A 21,435-nucleotide genomic window follows, 5' to 3' on the forward strand; every position below is an offset into this window, starting at 1 on the left:
CGAGAGTTTTGAATAGAAAAAACACAATCGACCGTGCGACCAATTTTATTTATTTATTTATTTTAAAAAAAGAATTTGATCAACTATTTTTTTATAAAAATATCTCACAAAATTTAAACTAGATAAAGTTAAAATGGAATTATAAGTCTTTTTCTTTAATCAATAAAACATATATATACCTCAAATATGAAAGAATTCCTTGAATAAACCTTATGTGCAGACAACACTTATTATACATAATATGAATGAAATGAAAACAGTTACTAATAAATAAAGAACCCAAATAAATTTAAATGAAAAAAAATACAATAATGCTCAAACTAATACAGAGATTAACTTAAAAAAAAAAAACTAATACAGAGGTTTAGTCTTTGCCTTTGGGACGTAGAGTTGTATCTCTCGTTGATTTAAGGACTACAGCGACCTTGCATTTCATTTGACATACTATGGCAGAATACATAATAAAGATTAATAATTAATTGAAGAAACAAAAAATTTCAAAAAAATAAAAGACTTTCATTTTTTTAAATGGTAACTCAATTTTTTTATATCATAAAACTAAAGAATTTTATTTTATTTTGGAAAATAAGTAGTTATATTGATTAATTAAAAAACTAATTAACAATTTGATAGATGGATAAATAGATAGATAATCAAAGTATAAGAGTTTAAATCTTAAGCTGTATTTTACTATTTTTTAATTCTTTTTTCCATAGCTTCTCTCCGATACAATTCATTATTAACGTCCTGACATATTTGTCGCACTTCTTATACGTTCGGGAACTAAATTTTGTATTTTCATCTTTTAGAGATATATTTATCAATGGAGTAAGAAGACGAAAAGTCAAAAAAATATTATGAAAAATATGCTCCTATGTTGGTAATCCACCTTGGCAATCATTTTAGTGACGAATTTGTCCTTCCGTGCCACATAAGTTATTTTATTAACGGTGACGAACAAAAGTTAGCAACAAGATATATTTGTCGCACTTTTTATACTTTCAGAGACTAAATTTTATATTTTTATCTTTTAATGACGCATTTGTTAGCCAATTATACATTGAGGAACAAAAATGGTTATTTGTCCTTATCTTAATAACTTCATTAATTATAGTTAATAGTTAATAAACAAAACATAAGTGTGCCAACTCAGCAATTAATTGGTCAACATTAAAACTTTAAAGACGGATGCAATTTGACATAGTAACCAAAATCACAATTTTTCAAAATTAAGTAGACCAAATGTCTCAATTAAATTTCAGGAAAACCAAATTCACTGATTTATAAAACCAGGGGAACCAAAATTACAATTAAACCTATTAAAAATGTAAGAAGAAAAAAAGAGACAATTTCCACTAAAAAGTTTCTGCACCATTTGTTTTAAAGCTCACAAGGGCAAAATTCACTGATTTATAAGTGATGCATCTACTGCAGATTAGTTGGCAGTGGAGCTGGTAATGTCTGAAAAGTCTCAACACAACAAAACTAAAGGCAGCTCTCAAATCGGACCTTACAAAAAATCATAATCATATTCATCTCCCCAGCATAAACTGCTAGCTAATATACAGTAGTAGCATTCTACAAAACCGACATAGCAACATGCTTGATCTACAATAAAAAAACTAATTTAGGGAATTGCTTGCACCCAAAATAAATGATCAAGGGAAAAGTGGAAATTACAACTGTAGATGAAAGCCATATTATTCCCTATCCATTCATCAAAGAACAAATACATAGACGGGGGGCTATGCTACAGATTACATAAGTAATCATAATAGGCTATAGAATAAATGGATGGGTTACTAGAAAATAGTGTAGTTCCATCTTACTTTGGGGGAATTGAAAGATTATTCTCAAGCATAAAGGAGAGATCATGCATCTGTGACATCAACATCTCTACGTCATCTTTTGACCCTACTGCAGTGGAAACATCTCCAGAGTTTCCTCTCGTGATATCCACTTCAGCCACCCTGAACATGCAACAGATGGCATAAATTTCTATTTTGAAAATACAAAATGTCAATCAAGGTCTAATGTTACTTTGAAGAATGTCCAAAACCCACATCAATTAACCAGAGCATAAAATCGTAAAATGCATTGCCTATACAGTGATTTAAAGGATGAAGAACTTCCAAGTCTCCAGTGCTTTCAAGGTAGAAGTGTAAAAAGTAGTTACCTAGGAAGGAGAATGATGTTTGAACATTGTACTTCTAATAAAAGATTAATATAAATAGAACAACGCACTAGTTTGTTCCTTCTCACATTTTTTCTCCCATTCCCTTGTGAGAGGCATATCCTTTTCAAGTCATAACATGCAAAGCTAAGAATTATGCCATCAATCATTTCCCCGTTCAACATGGCCATCCAACAGAACCCTTGTGTACAGCAGATACCCTTGGCCAACCTTTCTATTAGCAAGTTATGTTGGTTATTACCTAGATGCATCAATTTCCTTTAAGTATTTCAACTGTATAGACATCCCTTTAGTTGGATTATACAATTAGCACTAAATGTAAACTGAATGATTGAACTCAAACTCCTAAAGGTGTTGGATATACACTCAAGTCCACCTGGTACTCCAAAAGTGGTCAAATTGAACTATGCATACTTATGTTAAAAAAATGCAACCAGCATAATATCAAGTCACCTGTTGGAAGAAGTAGCTGGAAAAGAACTCAATGAACTACCAAACTGTCCTGAAAATAGATCATGCTGTGAAAACCCACTAAAATCTTTATCATGTGAGCTGTTTGACGAACTGAGTAAATTTGTTTCAGAGGTCTTTTCTGCAGAATTTACTGTTTGCTTCAAAACATTGTTGGAATGGTCTTGTGTACTGGCCAAGCTAGTAAAGTCATTCCAAAGATCAAATGAATCAATATCATTAGTAGTCCTGGTATCATTTGTTTTACTATTGCTGACTTGCCATTGGTCATCTTGCATCCAGTCAAAACTTATGTGAGAAGAAGCATTAGTACCCTCTTCTGTTTTCATGTCATTAAGATCAGCAGTAATTTCTGACTTCCCAGTCTGGGCTGTAATCGCAGAGTTGGAAACACCACTGGAAGGATTTTGTGAAATAGCTGAGCCAGTAAAATCATTCCATGCATCAAATTCATCAGCTACTTCATTAGTAGTTGCAATACCAGTTGCCTTGTTATCGCTCCCCTGCAATTGGTTATCTTGCATCCAGTCAAAATTACTCGAAGAACCAGTAGCACTTTCAGTTGTTTTCATATCATTATGGTCCTGGGTAAATTGACATTTACCAGCCTGGCCAGTTATCTCTGAGTTGGATAAACCAAAGTACGAATGTTGTGTATTGGCTGAGCCAGTGAAATCATTCCATGCATCAAATGAGTCAGCAGCTTCATTAGCACTGATGGTATTTGTTGTCTTGTTATTGTTATCTTGCCACTGATCTTGCATCCAGTCAAAATCCTTGTTAGAAGAGCTATTAGCATCCTTTAATGTTTTTGTAACATTAAAATCAACAGAATATCCAACATTTCCAGTCTGGGCATTAGTCTTTGAATTGGAAATAGTACTAGAAGGATCTTGTGTGCTACCTGAGCCAGTAAAATCATTCCATTCATCAAATGAATCTTTATCTTCAGCAGTAGCCACAGTATCAGTTGTCTTGTTATCACTCCCTTGCCATAGATCATCTTGCATCCAGTCAAGATTTCTACTTGAACCATTAGCACTTTCTGCTGTTTTTGTACCACTAATATCCATGGTTGATTCTGATTTCCCAGTCTGGCAATGTACCTCTGAATTGGAAGTACTCCATCCATCACCCTGAAAATAATCGTCTTCTGTGGATGCTGAAAGATTGAAATCATCATTCTTGTTTACACCAACAGAATGTTTTGAGAATCCAGATGCCATATCCAATTCAACTTTAGAATGATCAACTGATTTGGATACTTCATGAACAGGACCAGAACTAGCAGACGTAAAGCTGGCCTCCCAACTGGAAAATGAATTACCACTCTGATTTTCCACAGACCCTGCATCTACTTCCGAAGCTTGGACATTCTGAAACAAACTAAGATTTTCACTAGCCTGCAAACTCTTATCTGAAGCACCACCAACTTGTCTTTCAGAAGCCAAGTTCTGTTCAAACATATCAGAATCAGATTCCCTACGGTCAAAAAAACTATCAAGATCAACTCCAGCCAAATTCAATGAACTCTTCCCCTGAAACACGGCCGGATCCGAAGTACTTGTCTGAACTCTCTCAGCCTCAGAAGGCCATCTAATTTCCAAATCTAGCAGTTCAGATAAGGGAATCTCATCTTTCGATTCACTCCTCCCCCTGTTCCATTCATTTTCATTCACTACTGGTGCCACCATCTCCTGAAAAACAATGTGCACAGAGTTAACACAGCAATACATCAAACCTCAATTTTTTTTAATTAAAAAAATAAAAGACAAAACTTGGACATAGTTTCTTAAGTGCTTTTGGTGCTGTTCTTGAATTAAAATTGGAGTTTTGCCTTGATAACATATGATCACCTTTAATACAAACCTTTATTACGCAAGTTACCATGGTAAAACTCCAATTTTGATTGGAGAAAAATACCAAAAGCACCTAAGGAAGTTCATCTAAGATTTTTCCTAAAAATAGGGACAGAACTTAGATCCAGTTCCACAGGTGCTTTTGGTATTATTCTACCATCAGAATTGGAGTTTCACCTTAAAAACCTATGCTAACATTCAATGTAAACATTCATTAGTAGATTATCAAGGTAAAGTTCCAATTCTAATTGGAAAACAGCACCTAAAGAACTCCATCTAAGATTTATCTAAAAAATAATCATTAGCGTAACAAAACAAACTATCATTTTATCTACTTTTCTTTCCTCTTTGCATTATAAACAAAGGAAAAATGCATAACATTTACATCAAAGTAACACCAATAGTTTCCAATTTCCAGCATTAAGACTGAATCAGTAGGAGATATAAGGTTAGCCCAGTGGTTGGGGAAAGGTGAAATGAGGAGGGGGGAGAGGTTATGGGTTCGAATTCCCCTAACTGACATTTCTGACAAAACTAACATTTGTCAATAATAAAAAAATGACTAAATCAGCAAAAAAAAAAAATCATTTTTTTAGTAGAGAAAGCGATGATATTGATATTACCGATCCATCGAGTTGAAGCGACTCGAGCAGCCACCGATATCCAATGGTGCTCTTGAATTTGAAGGGTTCGGGAGGGAGGTCGTTCTGGGGATTCGTGCCGCAAAAAACGCAGACGGAAGATTGCAAGTCGCGGATGAGTCTGCCATTGCAATTCTTGCAGCGGAGGTAGTTCGGCGAGGAATCGAGCTTCGCGATGGTTTCGGCGACGGAAGGGAGCTTCGGGAGCGCGAGATTTTCCTCCTTCTCGGGCTCGTACCACGAGAGATTGGCCTCTCTGCGGAGAAGAGTTCGGAGGTGCTTTATCTGATCCAATGGCATCTCGAACGCCATTGTTAGGATTTTGAATCGCAGTGTCTCTCTCTCTCTCTTCTTCTTCTTCTTCTTCGAGATTCAGTGGTTAAGCGAGTGTAGGGAGGAAGGATGTTGTTAGATCGGTTTGGTTTGGTTTACAGAAGAACGGAACTAGAGGGTTGCATGAAACGGTGCCGTTTGCTAAGAGGAGTGAATCAATTCATAATAAAGAATGGATTTTTTTCAAAAGCTTTTTTTTTTTTTTTTTACTAAGTTAATGAAACAAATGATTATTTCTTTGAAATGAATTTAACTAAATGTACGTGGTTGATGGAAGCTGTTAGAAAGTGCAAACTTGATATGGGTTATGTGAAAGTAAAATACATCATTTTAAGATAAAAGAATATTAGAGAGATGAAAGAATATTTATGATTAGTGGGTTGACAGCTAATTTTATCATGTGAGGATATCATAATGGTGGAACCAAAAGCTTATATTTCATTTGTAGAAAAATAAAAAGAAGTAACTGAATGAATGTTAACCAATTTATTATCTATTCCTATTCAAATTATAAAAAAAAGGTTTTATATGTGTGAACTACATTGCTACGTGTAAAAAAAAAAAAAAAAAAAACTATATTGTTATTGACAATCTTACAAGTTACAACTCTCCACCCAAAAAAAAAGAATCTTAGAAGTTACAGCCATGTTGTTTATCTTTCTCACTTAAAATAATTCTAGAGCTATTTTAAATAACTTATTTAATAATTATAATTCTAACATTTCAAGAAATAACCAACAAAATATTATTTTTGATAAAATTAAGAATTTATTTAGAATATATTGATAACGTAAGTACTTTTCATACTATCTATCATATAATTGAAATCAGGCTAATATACAAATATTTATAATGATAATTTATGTAAATTAAATTTTGATTGGTGAAAATTACAAGTTAAATTTTATGATAAAAGTAAAATAATTATATATAATTTAAAAATATATTATTGGTATTGAATCGTGGTTGATGATAAAATGGTAAATAATTAAGCATAAAATTCGACAAAAAGCACCCAAATGCAATATCAACAAATCCAATCATGTCTCCACCGAACAAGGGACTTTCCTTTGCGCATTTCATAAAAAGCATCCTCCATCCTCTCAAGCACTTCTTCCAACACCTCAAAGTATGGCTTCCTTTCCTCCTCATCTTCAACAGTTATAATGCTTTTCATGGAAGGAAACCACTACATCATTTTGCAGAAAATAAAATAAAATAAAGTTAATTTCAATTTTTATGAATTTTAAACAAAAATAAAATTCCAAAATTACACTTAGTCAACAAAGGTGTGATGATTGAGAGGAGTTCATTTTAACTATGCAACCATATACGAATAACCAAAATTAGTTTACTAAAATCTAATTTTAATTGTACACTCTAAATTTACGTCTTATTTCTCACTTGAAAAATTTTCATGTACGACACATGATAAACTACTCACTTTGTCCATGTAGATGTTTCTGTTTTAAGTTTTAATCCCTACATTGATAGTTATATAATTGGAATTTGTTGAGTTTTATAATAATTATTTATATTTTGAAAGATTTGTAATTAGTTGAAGTGTACAAAAATTAAAGTCTAAATTCATTCCACACTTTAATTAGTTCCAAACAGGCTAACACAAAGGAAAAGAAACAGCAAAAAAGAGCTTTTACCTTATCATCTATGTAACCAGCCTAAAAGCGAGCAACAACTATCATAAGGATGAGAGGGGAGAATAGAAGGACCAGTTGACCAAGTTTCATCTATATATTCAACTATGACCAAAGACTCGCACATGGGTCTTTCATGATGGATGAGAACTGGGACTTTGCCATACACGAGGTTTGACTGAAGAAGAAGGTTGCTTTTGGGGTTCAAGGTTTCTTCAAAGTGTTCATGTTCAAGGATTTGATGTTGAGGGGAATCTTCACCCTAATCGAATAAGGACTCGACCATTTACCTATCAGCTTCAACTCACTCTTTGCCATGTTGGGTGCTAACCAAAGTTTATTTATGAAGTTAAAAGGATCATCAATTTTAAACGATTCTTTGACACACTTTTCACTCATAATTATTAATTAATTATCTGAACCTAAATATCTTCCTTTTATAAACCAAAGCAAAAACATTGCCGTCCGATGCAGCCACAATAAGTCATTTTCAGGCTTTTTTTTACATTATGTTTGTAGCTTATGTTTGTATGAGTTTACTTTTAAGAAAAAAATGTCTTATGAGTTTATTTAAATAAGAAGTACAAGAGAGTAGTTTAAATATGGGTTCACGTATAAAAATAGTTCTCGTTTAGCTGCTGTGGAAACGGGCGAAGCCTTCGTTCACAATGGCTAAAATGTTATGTCAATTAAAATTTATTTAGTAAAAAATTAAAAACTTGCACCAGCCGGGAATCGAACCCGGGTCTGTACCGTGGCAGGGTACTATTCTACCACTAGACCACTGGTGCTTCACATTACTAACTTGTTTAATTCTTTGAAATTAAACAATAAAAAGGGCACACGAGTGATTCCAAGTTCCAACTACACAAACTTCAAGAAAAAGAAAAATCACAAATTAGAACCTCAGGAAACATGACCTTATAAAATAAAATTAATCATATATTCATATTTATGCATTAAGTTAACCATATGTGAAATAAACACTTATATGTAAAAGCTAAAGAACTTTGGCATGGGATTAAGAAAGGCAGCCCATAAACGAGCAATGGTGTAGAACTCCTCCTAGAAGCATTAACCAATAGCGATAAGAAGATTAGTTAATGGTGTTAGGGGTTAGGACTTTCTAGTCTCTACCTTGGCAGGGTACTATATCATTGTCACAGGTGCCACAAATGACACATTCTGTATTTATTTAATATTTTGCTCCAATTCTAAATACAGCATCACAAAAATCACACAAATGACACAATTCATATTTCAACTTTCAACTACACAAATCTCAAAAAGAGAAAGAAAATACACAAATTGGCCAACACTACATGGCATGTTATTTTATTGAAACTACAAAATAACTTTGGAGTAGAAACCATCCATTTTAGCCCTTAGCTAGCATTTTAGTGTCTTGGCAAACTCAACAACCTTCCATATCTCTGGCATAACATCTTTGACAACACCATGTGCACAAAACCTTTCATCACATTTCACCAACTCAGGTGTGTTGCTTTGGTCAAGCAACTTCACCGCATTGGATATCTCTGTCACCCTCAGCCACCCTAAGAAGCTACCAAGTGCAATGTCCAAGAAACCAATTTGGTTGCCACCATAAAAGGCCATGCCTTTGCTGCTACTTTTAAATACATCCTTCAATAGTGCCAATCCTTGTCTCACTTCCTCTATGAATCTCTTCTTCTTATCTATTTACGATTCTGTTGTAAATATAGCTTTAGTTAGTTATAATTAGCTGTCAAATTGTTATGACATATATACAGTTAGTTAGTTACTATGCAGTTAGTTAGTTACTCTTTTTCTGTTGTGAATCCTTTGTATATAAACCATTTCTTGTAGCACATTCGCCAATGAATTTCAATCTGTTTTCATTCTTCACTTTGATATCTGACATGGTATCAGAAGTTACTCCTTCCGTGCCTATTGCTTCCTCTTGAAGCTTCTCTCTGTGTATTACCTTCTTCTTTATGATTGTTTTCTTCTAAATCGTTTCTTTCCTTCTCCTCTTGGTCATGGCTGCCATTGATGATTCTAACCCCTTAATTCTTAATTCATCCGATAATCCTAGCATTGCTTTAGTTTCACCCCCCCCCCCCTTACAGGTGAAAACTACAATTCTTTGTAGAAAGCAATGCGCATGGCACTTCATGGGAAGAACAAATATGGGTTTGTCGATGGTTCAATTCCTAAACCTGCTTCGGGTCACTCCACCCATGCTTTGTGGCATCGCAATGATAGTATTCCTAAAACTTTACCAATTAAAAATTACTTTTTTAAGGCTTTTACTTTTGTTGTTAAGAGAATATGGAGTAGAAGAGAAACTTAACAGAAAGTAAAAGGGAAAAATAAATGCACAGCGGAAAGTAAAAGAGTAGGAAAGAAGGAAACAAACACACAAGAGTTTTTATACTGGTTCGACAACAACCCGTGCCTACCTCCAGTCCCCAAGCGACATGCGGTCCTTGAGATTTCTTTCAACCTTGTAAAAATCCTTTTACAAGCAAAGATCCACAAGGGATGTACCCTCCCTTGTTCTCTTTGAACCTAGTGGATGTACCCTCCACTAGAACTGATCCACAAGAGATGTACCCTCTCTTGTTGTCAGTCAAACCCAAGTAGATGTACCCTCTACTTGTACCACAAAGGATGTACCCTCCAATGTGTTAAGACAAAGATCTCAGGCTGTTACACCTTTGATACTTTGTGAATGGGGATACAAAAGAATTCTCAGGCGGTTAAACCTTTGAACGCTTTTGTATTAGGGAAAGGGAAGAATCAAAAGAATTCTCAGACTGTGTCGTTTTGAATTCTTTGACAAGGGAGAATAGAGACACAAAAGAATTCAGGCGGTTAGTCCTTTGTTCTTTTGGAAAACAGAGAAGAGGGACACAAAAAGAATTCAGGCGGTTAGTCCTTGGCGAATTCTTTTTGGCAAAGGGAGAAGAGAATAAAAAGATGAATAGCACAAGTTTTCAAGGTTTAGAAAACCAGAAAACTTCAGAAAGCTTTTGGTACAAAGAAGAAGAAGAAGTTCAAAGAGATTTCAATGCTTGTAAAGGATTGATTGGAAAAGCAAAAGTATTCAAGATTGTTGTTAGAAAGATTGATTGAAAATGCAAAACAAAGATTTGCTTTTATAGACTCTTCATGTCTGGTCAAGAAGGCCATTCAGAAGAGTTATAACTTTTAGAAAAACTTAAAACCCATTTGAAAAAGTCAAAACCTTTTTGAATAGTTACATCTTTTGATTTTTCAGAAACAGTCACTGGTAATCGATTACCAAATAAGTGTAATCGATTACACAAAGCTTTTGAGTGAAACAATGTGACTCTTCATTTTTAAATTTGAATTTCAACGTTCAAGGACAGTGGTAATCGATTACCAAAACATTGTAATCGATTACAGCCTTTTGAAAATATTTGGAATGTTGTAAATTCAGTTTGAAAACTTTTTCAAACTCATTTTGCTACTGGTAATCGATTACAACAATATGGTAATCGATTACCAGAGAGTAAAAACTCTTTGGTAAAAGTTTTGTCAAAAACTCATGTGCTATTCAAAGTTTTGAAAAAACTTTTTAATACTTATCTTGATTGAGTCTTTTCTTCATTCTTGAATCTTGAGTCTTGAATCTTGATCTTGATTCTTGATTGTAGACTTTCTTCTTGAGTCTTGAATTCTTCTTGATTCTTGAACTCTTGACTTGTTCTTGATTCACTTGAGTTGTTCTTTGATCTTTTGAGCTTTTTGTTCATCACCTTTGTCATCATCTTTTGTTGTCATCATTGTTATCATCAAAACACCTTTGAATCATTGTTGATTCATCATGAAGCTTTGCTTCCACAATCTCCCCCTCTTTTATGATGACAACTTATGAAATCAAGAAACACACATACACTTTTTCCTAGTCGATCACTCTTATAAATGCTCCCCCTTTATTTTTGAATTTATGCTTCTCTTAAATTAAATTGTTTACTCATGTGAGTTATTGATTTATCCCTATTTCTCTCCCCCTTTGGCATCAACAAAAAGCCAAAGTGCGTATCACACTTAAAGTATGCAAATATATCTTAAACATTCATACAATATTCATAAAAAAATATTAACCACAACATGAAGTAAAAACCATGAAGTAACAATCATAAATAGATTAACTTATAAATTCCACATAGTCAAATAACATACTTGTTCAACCAAACCATGCAAATAAGGAAATAATAAATTGTTCAAATACCATAGTAATATAGAGATTTATTTTGATAAGTCACTAACATCTATTAGTCCTAATTCTCTTCTTATGTTATAAAAGGTATCTTTACTTAGTGGTTTTGTAAAGATGTCTGCAAGTTGATTTTTAGTATCTACAAATTCTAAAACAACATCACCTTTTAAAACATGATCTCTAATAAAATGATGCCTAATTTCTATATGCTTGGTTCTAGAATGAAGAACTGGATTCTTAGATATGTTTATGGCACTTGTGTTGTCACATTTTATGGAAATGTGATCTAATATTATTCCATAGTCAGATAGTTGTTGTTTCATCCACAAAATTTGTGCACAACAACTACCAGCAGAAATATATTCTGCTTCTGCTGTGGATAAAGCTACACTATTTTGTTTCTTGCTATTCCAAGAAACAAGTGCAGACCCTATGAATTGACATGTACCACTAGTACTCTTCTTATCTGTTTTTGATCCAGCAAAGTCTGAATCTGAGTATCCTACTAGGTTACATAAAGAATTCTTAGGATACCATAATCCTAAACTAACTGTTCCTAATAGATATCTTATGATTCTTTTTACTGCCAATAAATGTGAAAACTTTGGATTTGATTGAAATCTGGCACACATGCATACACTAAACATAATATCTGGCCTACTTGCAGATAAGTAAAGTAGAGATCCAATCATACCTCTATATTGCTTCGGATCAACAGGTTGTCCAGATTCATCTTTATCAAGATAACAACTTGTGTTCATAGGAGTAGCCAAGTGTTTTGAGTTTTCCATTCCAAATCTCTTAATGAGTTCTTTGCAATACTTTGATTGATTGACGAAGATCCCATCATTTGTTTGTTTGATTTGTAATCCAAGAAAGTAATTTAACTCACCCATCATGGACATCTCAAACTCACTTTGCATATCAATAAAAAACTCCTTGCACAAAGATTCATTAGTAGATCCAAAAATTATATCATCAACATAAATTTGTACTAACAAGATATCATTATCCTTCTTTTTTATGAATAAGGTAGTATCTACTTTTCCTCTAGTAAAATTCTTTTCTAATAGGAATTTACTTAATCTTTCATACCAAGCCCTAGGTGCTTGTTTTAGGCCATAAAGTGCCTTCCTTAATCTATAGACATGGTCTAGTTTTTGTGAATCTTCAAACCCAGGAGGTTGTTCCACATATACCTCCTCCTGAATCAGACCATTTAAGAAAGCACTTTTGACATCCATTTGATATAGTTTAAAATTCATAATAGATGCATATGCTAATAACATCCTAATTGCTTCTAATCTAGCTACAGGTGCAAAAGTTTCTTCATAGTCTATACCTTCTTCTTGGTTATATCCTTTTGCTACAAGTCTAACTTTATTCCTAATTACTATACCATTTTCATCCAATTTATTTCTAAATACCCATTTAGTTCCTATGATTGGATAATCTGAAGGTTTTTCTACTAATTCCCATACATCATTTCTTTCAAATTGATTTAATTCTTCTTGCATAGCTACTATCCAATGGTCATTTATAATAGCTTCTTTAAAGTTTTTAGGTTCTATTAATGAAACAAATGCCATATTATTGCATAAATCTTTAAGAGAATGTCTAGTTGTTACCCCTTTTGAGATATCACCGATGATGTTATCAAGAGGATGATTTCTCGAAGTTTTCCATTCTTTAGGAAGATTATCATTTTCTTGTGCTGTGTCATCTTGATCATCCTTGTCTTCATCATCTCTTTTTCTTTTCAGATTTCTTTCTTCATTTTGAGTATCTTCCAAAGTATCTGTAATATCATCAACAAACTCCTTTCTCGGGGAGGTAATGTTAGTTTCATCAAAAGTAACATGTATTGATTCCTCAATTGTCATAGTTCTTTTGTTGTATATTCTAAATGCTTTACTATGTAAGGAATATCCAAGGAAGATACCCTCATCTGCCTTGGCATCAAACTTTCCTAGACTTTCTTTACCATTGTTTAGAACAAAACATTTACATCCAAAAACATGTAAATGTGCAATATTTGGTTTTCTATTGTTAAAAAGTTCATATGGGGTTTTCTTAAGAGTAGGTCTAATTAAGGCTCTGTTCATAATATAACATGCAGTGTTAACCGCTTCTGCCCAAAAGTATTTTGGAAGAGGTGTGTCATTTAAAAGAGTTCTAGCAATTTCTTCTAGGGCTCTATTTTTCCTTTCTACTACTCCATTTTGTTGGGGTGTCCTGGGTGCAGAAAAATTGTGTTCTATACCATACTCATCACAAAACATTTCAAAATCATTGTTTTCAAATTCACCTCCATGATCACTTCTGATGGAGATGATTTTGAGATTCTTTTTGTTTTGAATAACTTTGGCAAGTCTTCTAAATGCATGAAATGCATCATTCTTATGAGTAAGAAATAAAGTCCAAGTATATCTAGAATAATCATCAACAATTACTAATGCATAGTAACTTCCACCAAAACTCATGACCCTAGATGGTCCAAACAAATCCATATGTAATAATTGCAATGGTTGAGTGGTAGAAACAATATTTTTAGATTTAAAGGATACTTTTGTTTGTTTACCTTTTTGGCATGCATCACATAACTTATCTTTTTCAAATTTTAATCTAGGCAATCCAATAACTAGATCTTTTGAAATTAACCTATTTAGATGATCCATGTTAATATAAGCAATTCTCTTATGCCATAACCATGGATCACAGTCTTTACTTAAAAAGCATCTATCATTTATAGATTTTTGTTTTAGATCAATCATGTAGACATTATTTTCTCTAAAACCTATATGTTCAATATCTTTGTCATGCTCATGCTTAATAACACATTTTTCAGAATCAAAAGATACTTTATATCCTTTATCACATAATTGACTAACACTTAATAAACTATGTTTCAAACCTTCTACAAGCAACACATTTTCAATAGGAGTAGAAGAACTCGTACCTATTTTACCTACTCCAATAATTTTGCCCTTGTTGTTGTCGCCGTATGTAACATGTCCACTTTTCTTGGGGGAAATAGTTGTGAATTTGGATACATCACCCGTCATGTGCTTAGAACATCCACTGTCTATGTACCATTTCTTCCTTATAGAATCTTCTTTGTTATTCTCATCAGATTTTGTCATGAGACACAAATTGACTTGGTCTTCATCATGATCTTGGAATAACCTGTTCCTAAAAATACTTTTGAAAGACAAAGAATCTAAAGAGGCCATTAATCTTGGAGTTGTTAGACTTTCTACAAGAAACCTGCTCTGATACCACTTGTTGGATCGAGTGGCCTCAGAATAATTAAGAAGGGGGGGGGAGGGGGCTGAATTAATTATTCCTTAAACTTTACCAATTAAAAATTACTCTTTTAAGGCTTTTACTTTTGTTGTTAAGAGAATATGGAGTAGAAGAGAAACTTAACAGAAGTAAAAGGGAAAATTAAATGCACAGCGGAAAGTAAAAGAGTAGGGAAGAAGGAAACAAACACACAAGAGTTTTTATACTGGTTCGACAACAACCCATGCCTACCTCCAGTCCCCAAGCGACATGCGGTCCTTGAGATTTCTTTCAACCTTGTAAAAATCCTTTTACAAGCAAAGATCCACAAGGGATGTACCCTCCCTTGTTCTCTTTGAACCTAGTAGATGTACCCTCCACTAGAACTGATCCACAAGAGATGTACCCTCTCTTGTTCTCAGTCAAACCCAAGTAGATGTACCCTCTACTTGTACCACAAAGGATGTACCCTCCAATGTGTTAAGACAAAGATCTCAGGCTGTTACACCTTTGATACTTTGTGAATGGGGATACAAAAGAATTCTCAGGCGGTTAAACCTTTGAACGCTTTTGTATTAGGGAAAGGGAAGAATCAAAAGAATTCTCAGACTGTGTCGTTTTGAATTCTTTGACAAGGGAGAAGAGAGACACAAAAGAATTCAGGCGGTTAGTCCTTTGTTCTTTTGAAAAAGAGAGAAGAGAGACACAAAAAGAATTCAGGCGGTTAGTCCTTGGCGAATTCTTTTTGGCAAAGGGAGAAGAGAATAAAAAGATGAATAGCACAAGTTTTCAAGGTTTAGAAAACCAGAAAACTTCAGAAAGCTTTTGGTACAAAGAAGAAGAAGAAGTTCAAAGAGATTTCAAGGCTTGTAAAGGATTGATTGGAAAAGCAAAAGTATTCAAGATTGTTGTTAGAAAGATTGATTGAAAATGCAAAACAAAGCTTTGCTTTTATAGACTCTTCATGTTTGGTCAAGAAGGCCATTCAGAAGAGTTATAACTTTTAGAAAAACTTAAAACCCATTTGAAAAAGTCAAAACCTTTTTGACTAGTTACATCTTTTGATTTTTCAGAAACAGTCACTGGTAATCGATTACCAAATAAGTGTAATCGATTACACAAAGCTTTTGAGTGAAACAATGTGACTCTTCATTTTTAAATTTGAATTTCAACGTTCAAGGACAGTGGTAATCGATTACCAAAACATTGTAATCGATTACAGCCTTTTGAAAATATTTGGAATGTTGTAAATTCAGTTTGAAAACTTTTTCAAACTCATTTTGCTACTGGTAATCGATTACAACAATATGGTAATCGATTACCAGAGAGTAAAAACTCTTTGGTAAAAGTTTTGTCAAAAACTCATGTGCTATTCAAAGTTTTGAAAAAACTTTTTAATACTTATCTTGATTGAGTCTTTTCTTCATTCTTGAATCTTGAGTCTTGAATCTTGATCTTGATTCTTGATTGTAGACTTTCTTCTTGAGTCTTGAATTCTTCTTGATTCTTGAACTCTTGACTTGTTCTTGATTCACTTGAGTTGTTCTTTGATCTTTTGAGCTTTTTGTTCATCACCTTTGTCATCATCTTTTGTTGTCATCATTGTTATCATCAAAACACCTTTGAATCATTGTTGATTCATCATGAAGCTTTGCTTCCACAACATGACTATCCTCCAAATTATAAGAAGAATGAATATTCCTCAGAGGTCAAGAAGCAATCTTCTTCCTCCTCGGAACCATCACACAAGGTTGCTCACCAAGTGTCTGTTGATATACCTAAATCACAACCCTCTTCTGTTGACTTGGGTTCCCAGTTTCAACTTATTGCTCAACAATATAGCCAATTGATGAATCTTTTAGAAAGTCATGCTACCAATGTTGTCATTCTTCATGATGTTTCTTCCATAAGTGGTATGATTCTTTCTACTTCCACTTCCAATTTTCTTCATGATTGTTGGCTTTTAGATTCTGGTGCAAGCATTCATATTACTTGCTCTCTTCATCATTTTAGATCTTATTAGCTTGTTTATGATAAAACTGTAACTCTACCTAATAGTGACATTATACCCATTCTTGCCATTGGTTCAGTTTGTTTAACCAACACCTTAGTCTTGCATAATGTTGCTTACATTCCTAAATTCAAATTCAATTTAATTTCAGTTAGTGCCCTACTAACTAATCCTAATTTTCCCATTTCTTTTCCCAAAATGAATTTGATATTCAGGAGAAGCAAGCTTGCAAGAAGATTGGAAGAGGGGATCTCATCCAAGGCCTTTATGTCCTAGATCTCAAGGACACTCATGATTGCAAATTTACTTTTTTTGTTATCAATTCACACGTAAATTTCACTCTTTGTAAAAATGCTCATATTTGGCATTCTAGGTTTGGTCATATATCAGACAAAGTTTTCAATCATTTGAATAATAAAATTGGTTTACAATTCTCTCCTAATTTCTCTTCTTCTAATTGTTTTGTTTGTCCACTTGCTAAATTTAGAAGATTATCCTTTCCTAACTCTAACAATTTATTTGATTTACCTTTTGATTTACTCCACTGTGATATATGGGGTCCCTATGCCCACCTACATATGAGGGGAAGAGATTTTTCCTTACATTGGTAGATGACTGCTCAAGATTCACTTGGCTATTTCTGCTTAAACAAAAATCTGAAGCTTCAATCTATGTGAAACAATTTTTCACCATGGTTCAGACTCAGTTTGGTGTTTCCATCAAGTGCCTCAGATCTGATAATGCTAAAGAGCTTGCTCTCACTCAGTTTTTGACTTCCATAGGCACTCTTCATCAATTTTTTTGTGTTAAGAGACCAGAACAAAATTCAGTAGTGGAAAGGAAGCATCAACATCTTCTCAATGTAGCCAGAGCTTTGTACTTCCAATCTAAAGTTCCTATATCATTTTGGGGAGATTGTGTTACCACTGCAACCTTTCTCATCAACAGAACTCCTTCACCATTACTAAAACACAACTCACCCTTCAACATTCTGTTCAAGAAGGAACCATATTATCATGCCTTGAGGAGTTTTGGTTGTTTGGCCTTTGCCTCCACTCTTCCATCATCAAGGAACAAGTTCTCCCCTAGAGTAGTACCTGCAGTATTTGTAGGCTATCCAAGAGGTTATAAAGGATACAAATTGTATAGCTTGAACACTAAGAAGTTTTTTGTGTCTAGAGATGTTGTCTTACATGAATCCATTTTTCCCTTTCAAACCATTTCACAGAACCAAGTCATTCTTGATTCCTTACTTGATTTGGTTATCCCATCCCTCTCACTAATACATTACCTAACCCTGACCAAAATACTAGCCAATCACCATAGACACCTGCTAACTCTATCTAAGATCCAAGTGATCCACCCTTAGTCCCTAGCCCAAATCAACTTGACCTTTTGCCTTTTGTCACTTTAAGAAGGAATACACGCCACACTAAGCCTCCCTTATACTTGTCTGACTATGTTACACCAAAACCAAAGACTGCATATCTGATCCAACATCATTGTTCCTTGTTGGCTCTTAGCTCCCCTTACAAAGCTCTCATTAACCAAATTTCAGCTATATATGAACCTTAATTTTATCATCAAGTTACCCCCTATCTTGAATGGTGTCAGGCAATGAATGAGGAAATCAAAGCTCTTGAGGAAAATTCCACCTGGACACTTGTTCCCTTACCACCTGATAAGCATTATATAGGTTGTAGATGGGTGCATAAGGTTAAATATAAAATGGATGGCTCTGTGGATAGATACAAAGCTCGATTGGTTGCCAAAGGGTATACTCAACAAGCTGGAATCGATTTCTTTGATACTTTTTCTCCAATGGCCAAGCTTACCACTGTGAGAGTTTTGCTCTATGTTGCTGTTGCTAGAAACTGGTGCCTTCTCCAATTAGATGTTAATAATGCTTTTTTGAATGGAGATTTGTTTGAAGAAGTTTATATGGAACTTCCCAAAGGTTACAAGTCAGAAAATTCTTGCTTGGTAGGCAAATTGAACAAATCATTGTATGGACTTAGACAAGCTTCTAGACAATGGTTTTGTAAGTTCTCCACTACCCTTCTTAGTCATGGGTTCCATCAGTCCAAACATGATTACTCCCTATTCACCATTGGTTCAGGGAATTCCTTAGTCATTCTACTAGTGTATGTAGATGACATCATCCTGTCTGGACCAAATTCTACCTCTGTGCAGGCTATTCAGACCCAATTGCAATCTATGTTTCAATTGAAGATCCTTGGCCCTTTGAAATATTTCCTTGGCTTAGAAATAGCTAAATCCAGCAGAGGTATCTCACTCGCCTAGAAAAAATACATTGGCATGCAAACCTTCCAATCTTCCAATGGATCCCAACTTGAAGCTCAATCTTCATGATGGAGACTTACTCACTGATCCCTCAATGTATAAGAGGTTAATTGGTAGATTGGTTTATCTGACCATTTCACGTCCTGATATAACATTTGTTGTGAATCGCTTAAGTCAATATATGAAAGAACCTAGAGTTCCTCACCTAAATGTTGTCCATCATCTTTTGCAGTATCTCAAATCTACTCTAGGACAAGGCTTATTTTTCCCTGCTCAGAACTCTCTCAAACTCACTGCCTTTGCTGATGCTGATTGAGCCAGCTGTGTTGATACCAGGAGGTCCACTTTTGGCTTTTGTGTGTTTTTAGGGAATAACCTTCTCTCTTGGCGTTCTAAGAAACAACCAACTGTTTCTAAATCGTCCACGGAGGCTGAATATCGTGCTTTGTCTTCTGTTACTAGTGAAGTTTTTTGGTTGAGAAGGTTACTTCTTCACTTTGAAATTGATATGCCCTCTGTGATGTTGTTTTGTGATAATAAATCTGCTATAAGCCTTGCCTCTAACCCTGCGCACCACGAACGGTCCAAACACATTGACATAGACCACCATTTCATCAGGGAGTTTGTTCAATCCAATGTCATCAAGCTTGTCCATGTCAAGAGCCAACACCAAGTTGCTGATGTTTTTACAAAAGCTCTTCCAGGACCAATTTTTGGTAAAGTCATTGCCAAGTTGGGAATAATTAACATCTATTCGCCAACTCGAGGGAGGTATCACAATTATGTTGTAAATATAGCTTTAGTTAGTTATAATTAGCTGTCAAACTATTATGACATATATACAGTTAGTTAGTTACTATGTAGTTAGTTAGTTACTCTTTTTCTGTTTTGAATCCTTTGTATATAAATCATTTCTTGTAACGCATTCACCAATGAATTTCAATCTGTTTTCATTCTTCACTTTGATATCTGACATCATCCTTTCCTTTGGCTCCTCTAATGGATCTCATGGTCGGGTACCACTACATGCATAGTCTCAATTTCATATTTCAAATCTTGCACATTCAAACAATGTTGAGTTTTAACAGGCATATGTTGTGTTAAAGTAATTTTTTTACATGTGAACTAATGAAACATTATTGTCAATCAACCTCATCGTTATAACTTTAAAGATAATTATTATACAAACTTATTGTACACAATGATTTATATGATTTATGATTAGATAATAGCTTAATAGACTTGTGCACTTGTATTATTTATTCAATAATTTTACGTTGCAATTTTGGGAGACACTATAGTCATTATGCTAAAATTGTAAGCTTTTATATTTATTGAAAGTGGCAGATATGCAATGGTTTTAGCTTTCATTCTAGTTTCCACTTGGGTTGACTAATAAATTGAGATAATGAATTTTAATCTTTCAGCATACAAACATTAGCTACAATGGAAGTTTTAAAATGTCTATTGAACACACATAAAGGGAAAAAATATTGTTTTCATTTTTGAGGTATATATTTGAGAATTATGTAAAAGGAGATAGATATACTATTGCTTTTATCATATACATTATAGTATTATTTTTATGTTTAAATAATGAAATTGAATTTAAATATTCTACAAACCCTTAAAATTATGCCCTTTTTATTTAGTCTATTTAAATTTCATTCATTTATATTCTTATATATTAACAAAAATAGTATATTTTCAGCCCTAGATATTACAGTCATTCACAAATCACTATTAGTGTGCCTTTTGAAATAATTATTATAAAAATCAACAAACTTAATATACATTGTGTTTATGATTAGTTGACAATGTAAAACTATTTTACACTATCAATACATAACTTGTTTTCTCATTTTCAAAAGCTAAAACAAAATAACATTATAAAAGCTAGAGAGCATTGGCATGGTATTCACAAAGGGTTATTTTACCTTTTCATCAATATAAGCAGCAGCCCAGAAACAAGCAACGGCGTGGTCATAAGGATTAGAGGGGACAATGGGAGAGACAGAGGACCAAACATCATCCACATACTGCACAATGATGAAAAACTCACTATGGGTTTTGTCCCTGTGAATGAGAACAGGGATTTTCTTGTAAATGGGGTTGGATTGAAGGAGAAGCTGACTTTTGGACTCCAACCTTTCCTCAATGAATTCATACTCCACTGATTTGTTGTTTAGAGCTGTGCGAGCCATCAACACAAATGGACTTGGCGATGCCCCCAACAACTTGACCTCACTCGGTCTTGGTATGTTCAATAGTCATAAGAAGATTAGTTGATGGGGGGGTAGGACCTAGGAGGTTAGGTCACAACGTGAACTTGGAATGCTAGATGATGTTGTGTTAGTATAATCTACCTGCCAACTAATTTACTGCACCTACTTGTTGGTGTCCTTTCATTAACGACACTAGTACACTTGTGCAAAAACATGAGTTTAAGTG

The 21,435-nt window shown here is 34.0% G+C and overlaps 2 protein-coding genes and 1 non-coding gene across 3 annotated transcripts; all 3 read right to left on the reverse strand.

Annotated features, from left to right (window-relative positions):
* Positions 1 to 1,505: 1,505 nt before the first annotated feature.
* On the reverse strand, positions 1,506 to 5,650 carry LOC114397462. The gene is made up of 3 exons (XM_028359496.1): positions 5,148 to 5,650; positions 2,648 to 4,362; positions 1,506 to 1,970 (listed from the first exon to the last, which is right to left on the reverse strand). The coding sequence occupies exons 1-3, from the start codon at positions 5,475 to 5,477 to the stop codon at positions 1,826 to 1,828; spliced, it is 2,190 nt and encodes a 729-aa protein (XP_028215297.1). The 5' UTR covers positions 5,478 to 5,650; the 3' UTR covers positions 1,506 to 1,825.
* A 777-nt stretch (positions 5,651 to 6,427) lies between these two features.
* On the reverse strand, positions 6,428 to 21,254 carry LOC114397024 (glutathione S-transferase U17-like; the record flags this gene model as incomplete). The annotated part of the gene is made up of 2 exons (XM_028359161.1): positions 6,428 to 6,687; positions 20,922 to 21,254. Coding segments are annotated over 2 exons (495 nt in total), but the record flags the coding sequence as incomplete, so codon positions are not given.
* Positions 7,874 to 7,944, reverse strand: TRNAG-GCC. Its single transcript has one exon. It is a non-coding gene; the product is annotated as a tRNA-Gly (tRNA).
* Positions 21,255 to 21,435: the final 181 nt, after the last annotated feature.

Source organism: Glycine soja, chromosome 18 (genome assembly GCF_004193775.1).
Source record: "Glycine soja cultivar W05 chromosome 18, ASM419377v2, whole genome shotgun sequence".
Lineage (NCBI taxonomy): Eukaryota > Viridiplantae > Streptophyta > Magnoliopsida > Fabales > Fabaceae > Glycine > Glycine soja.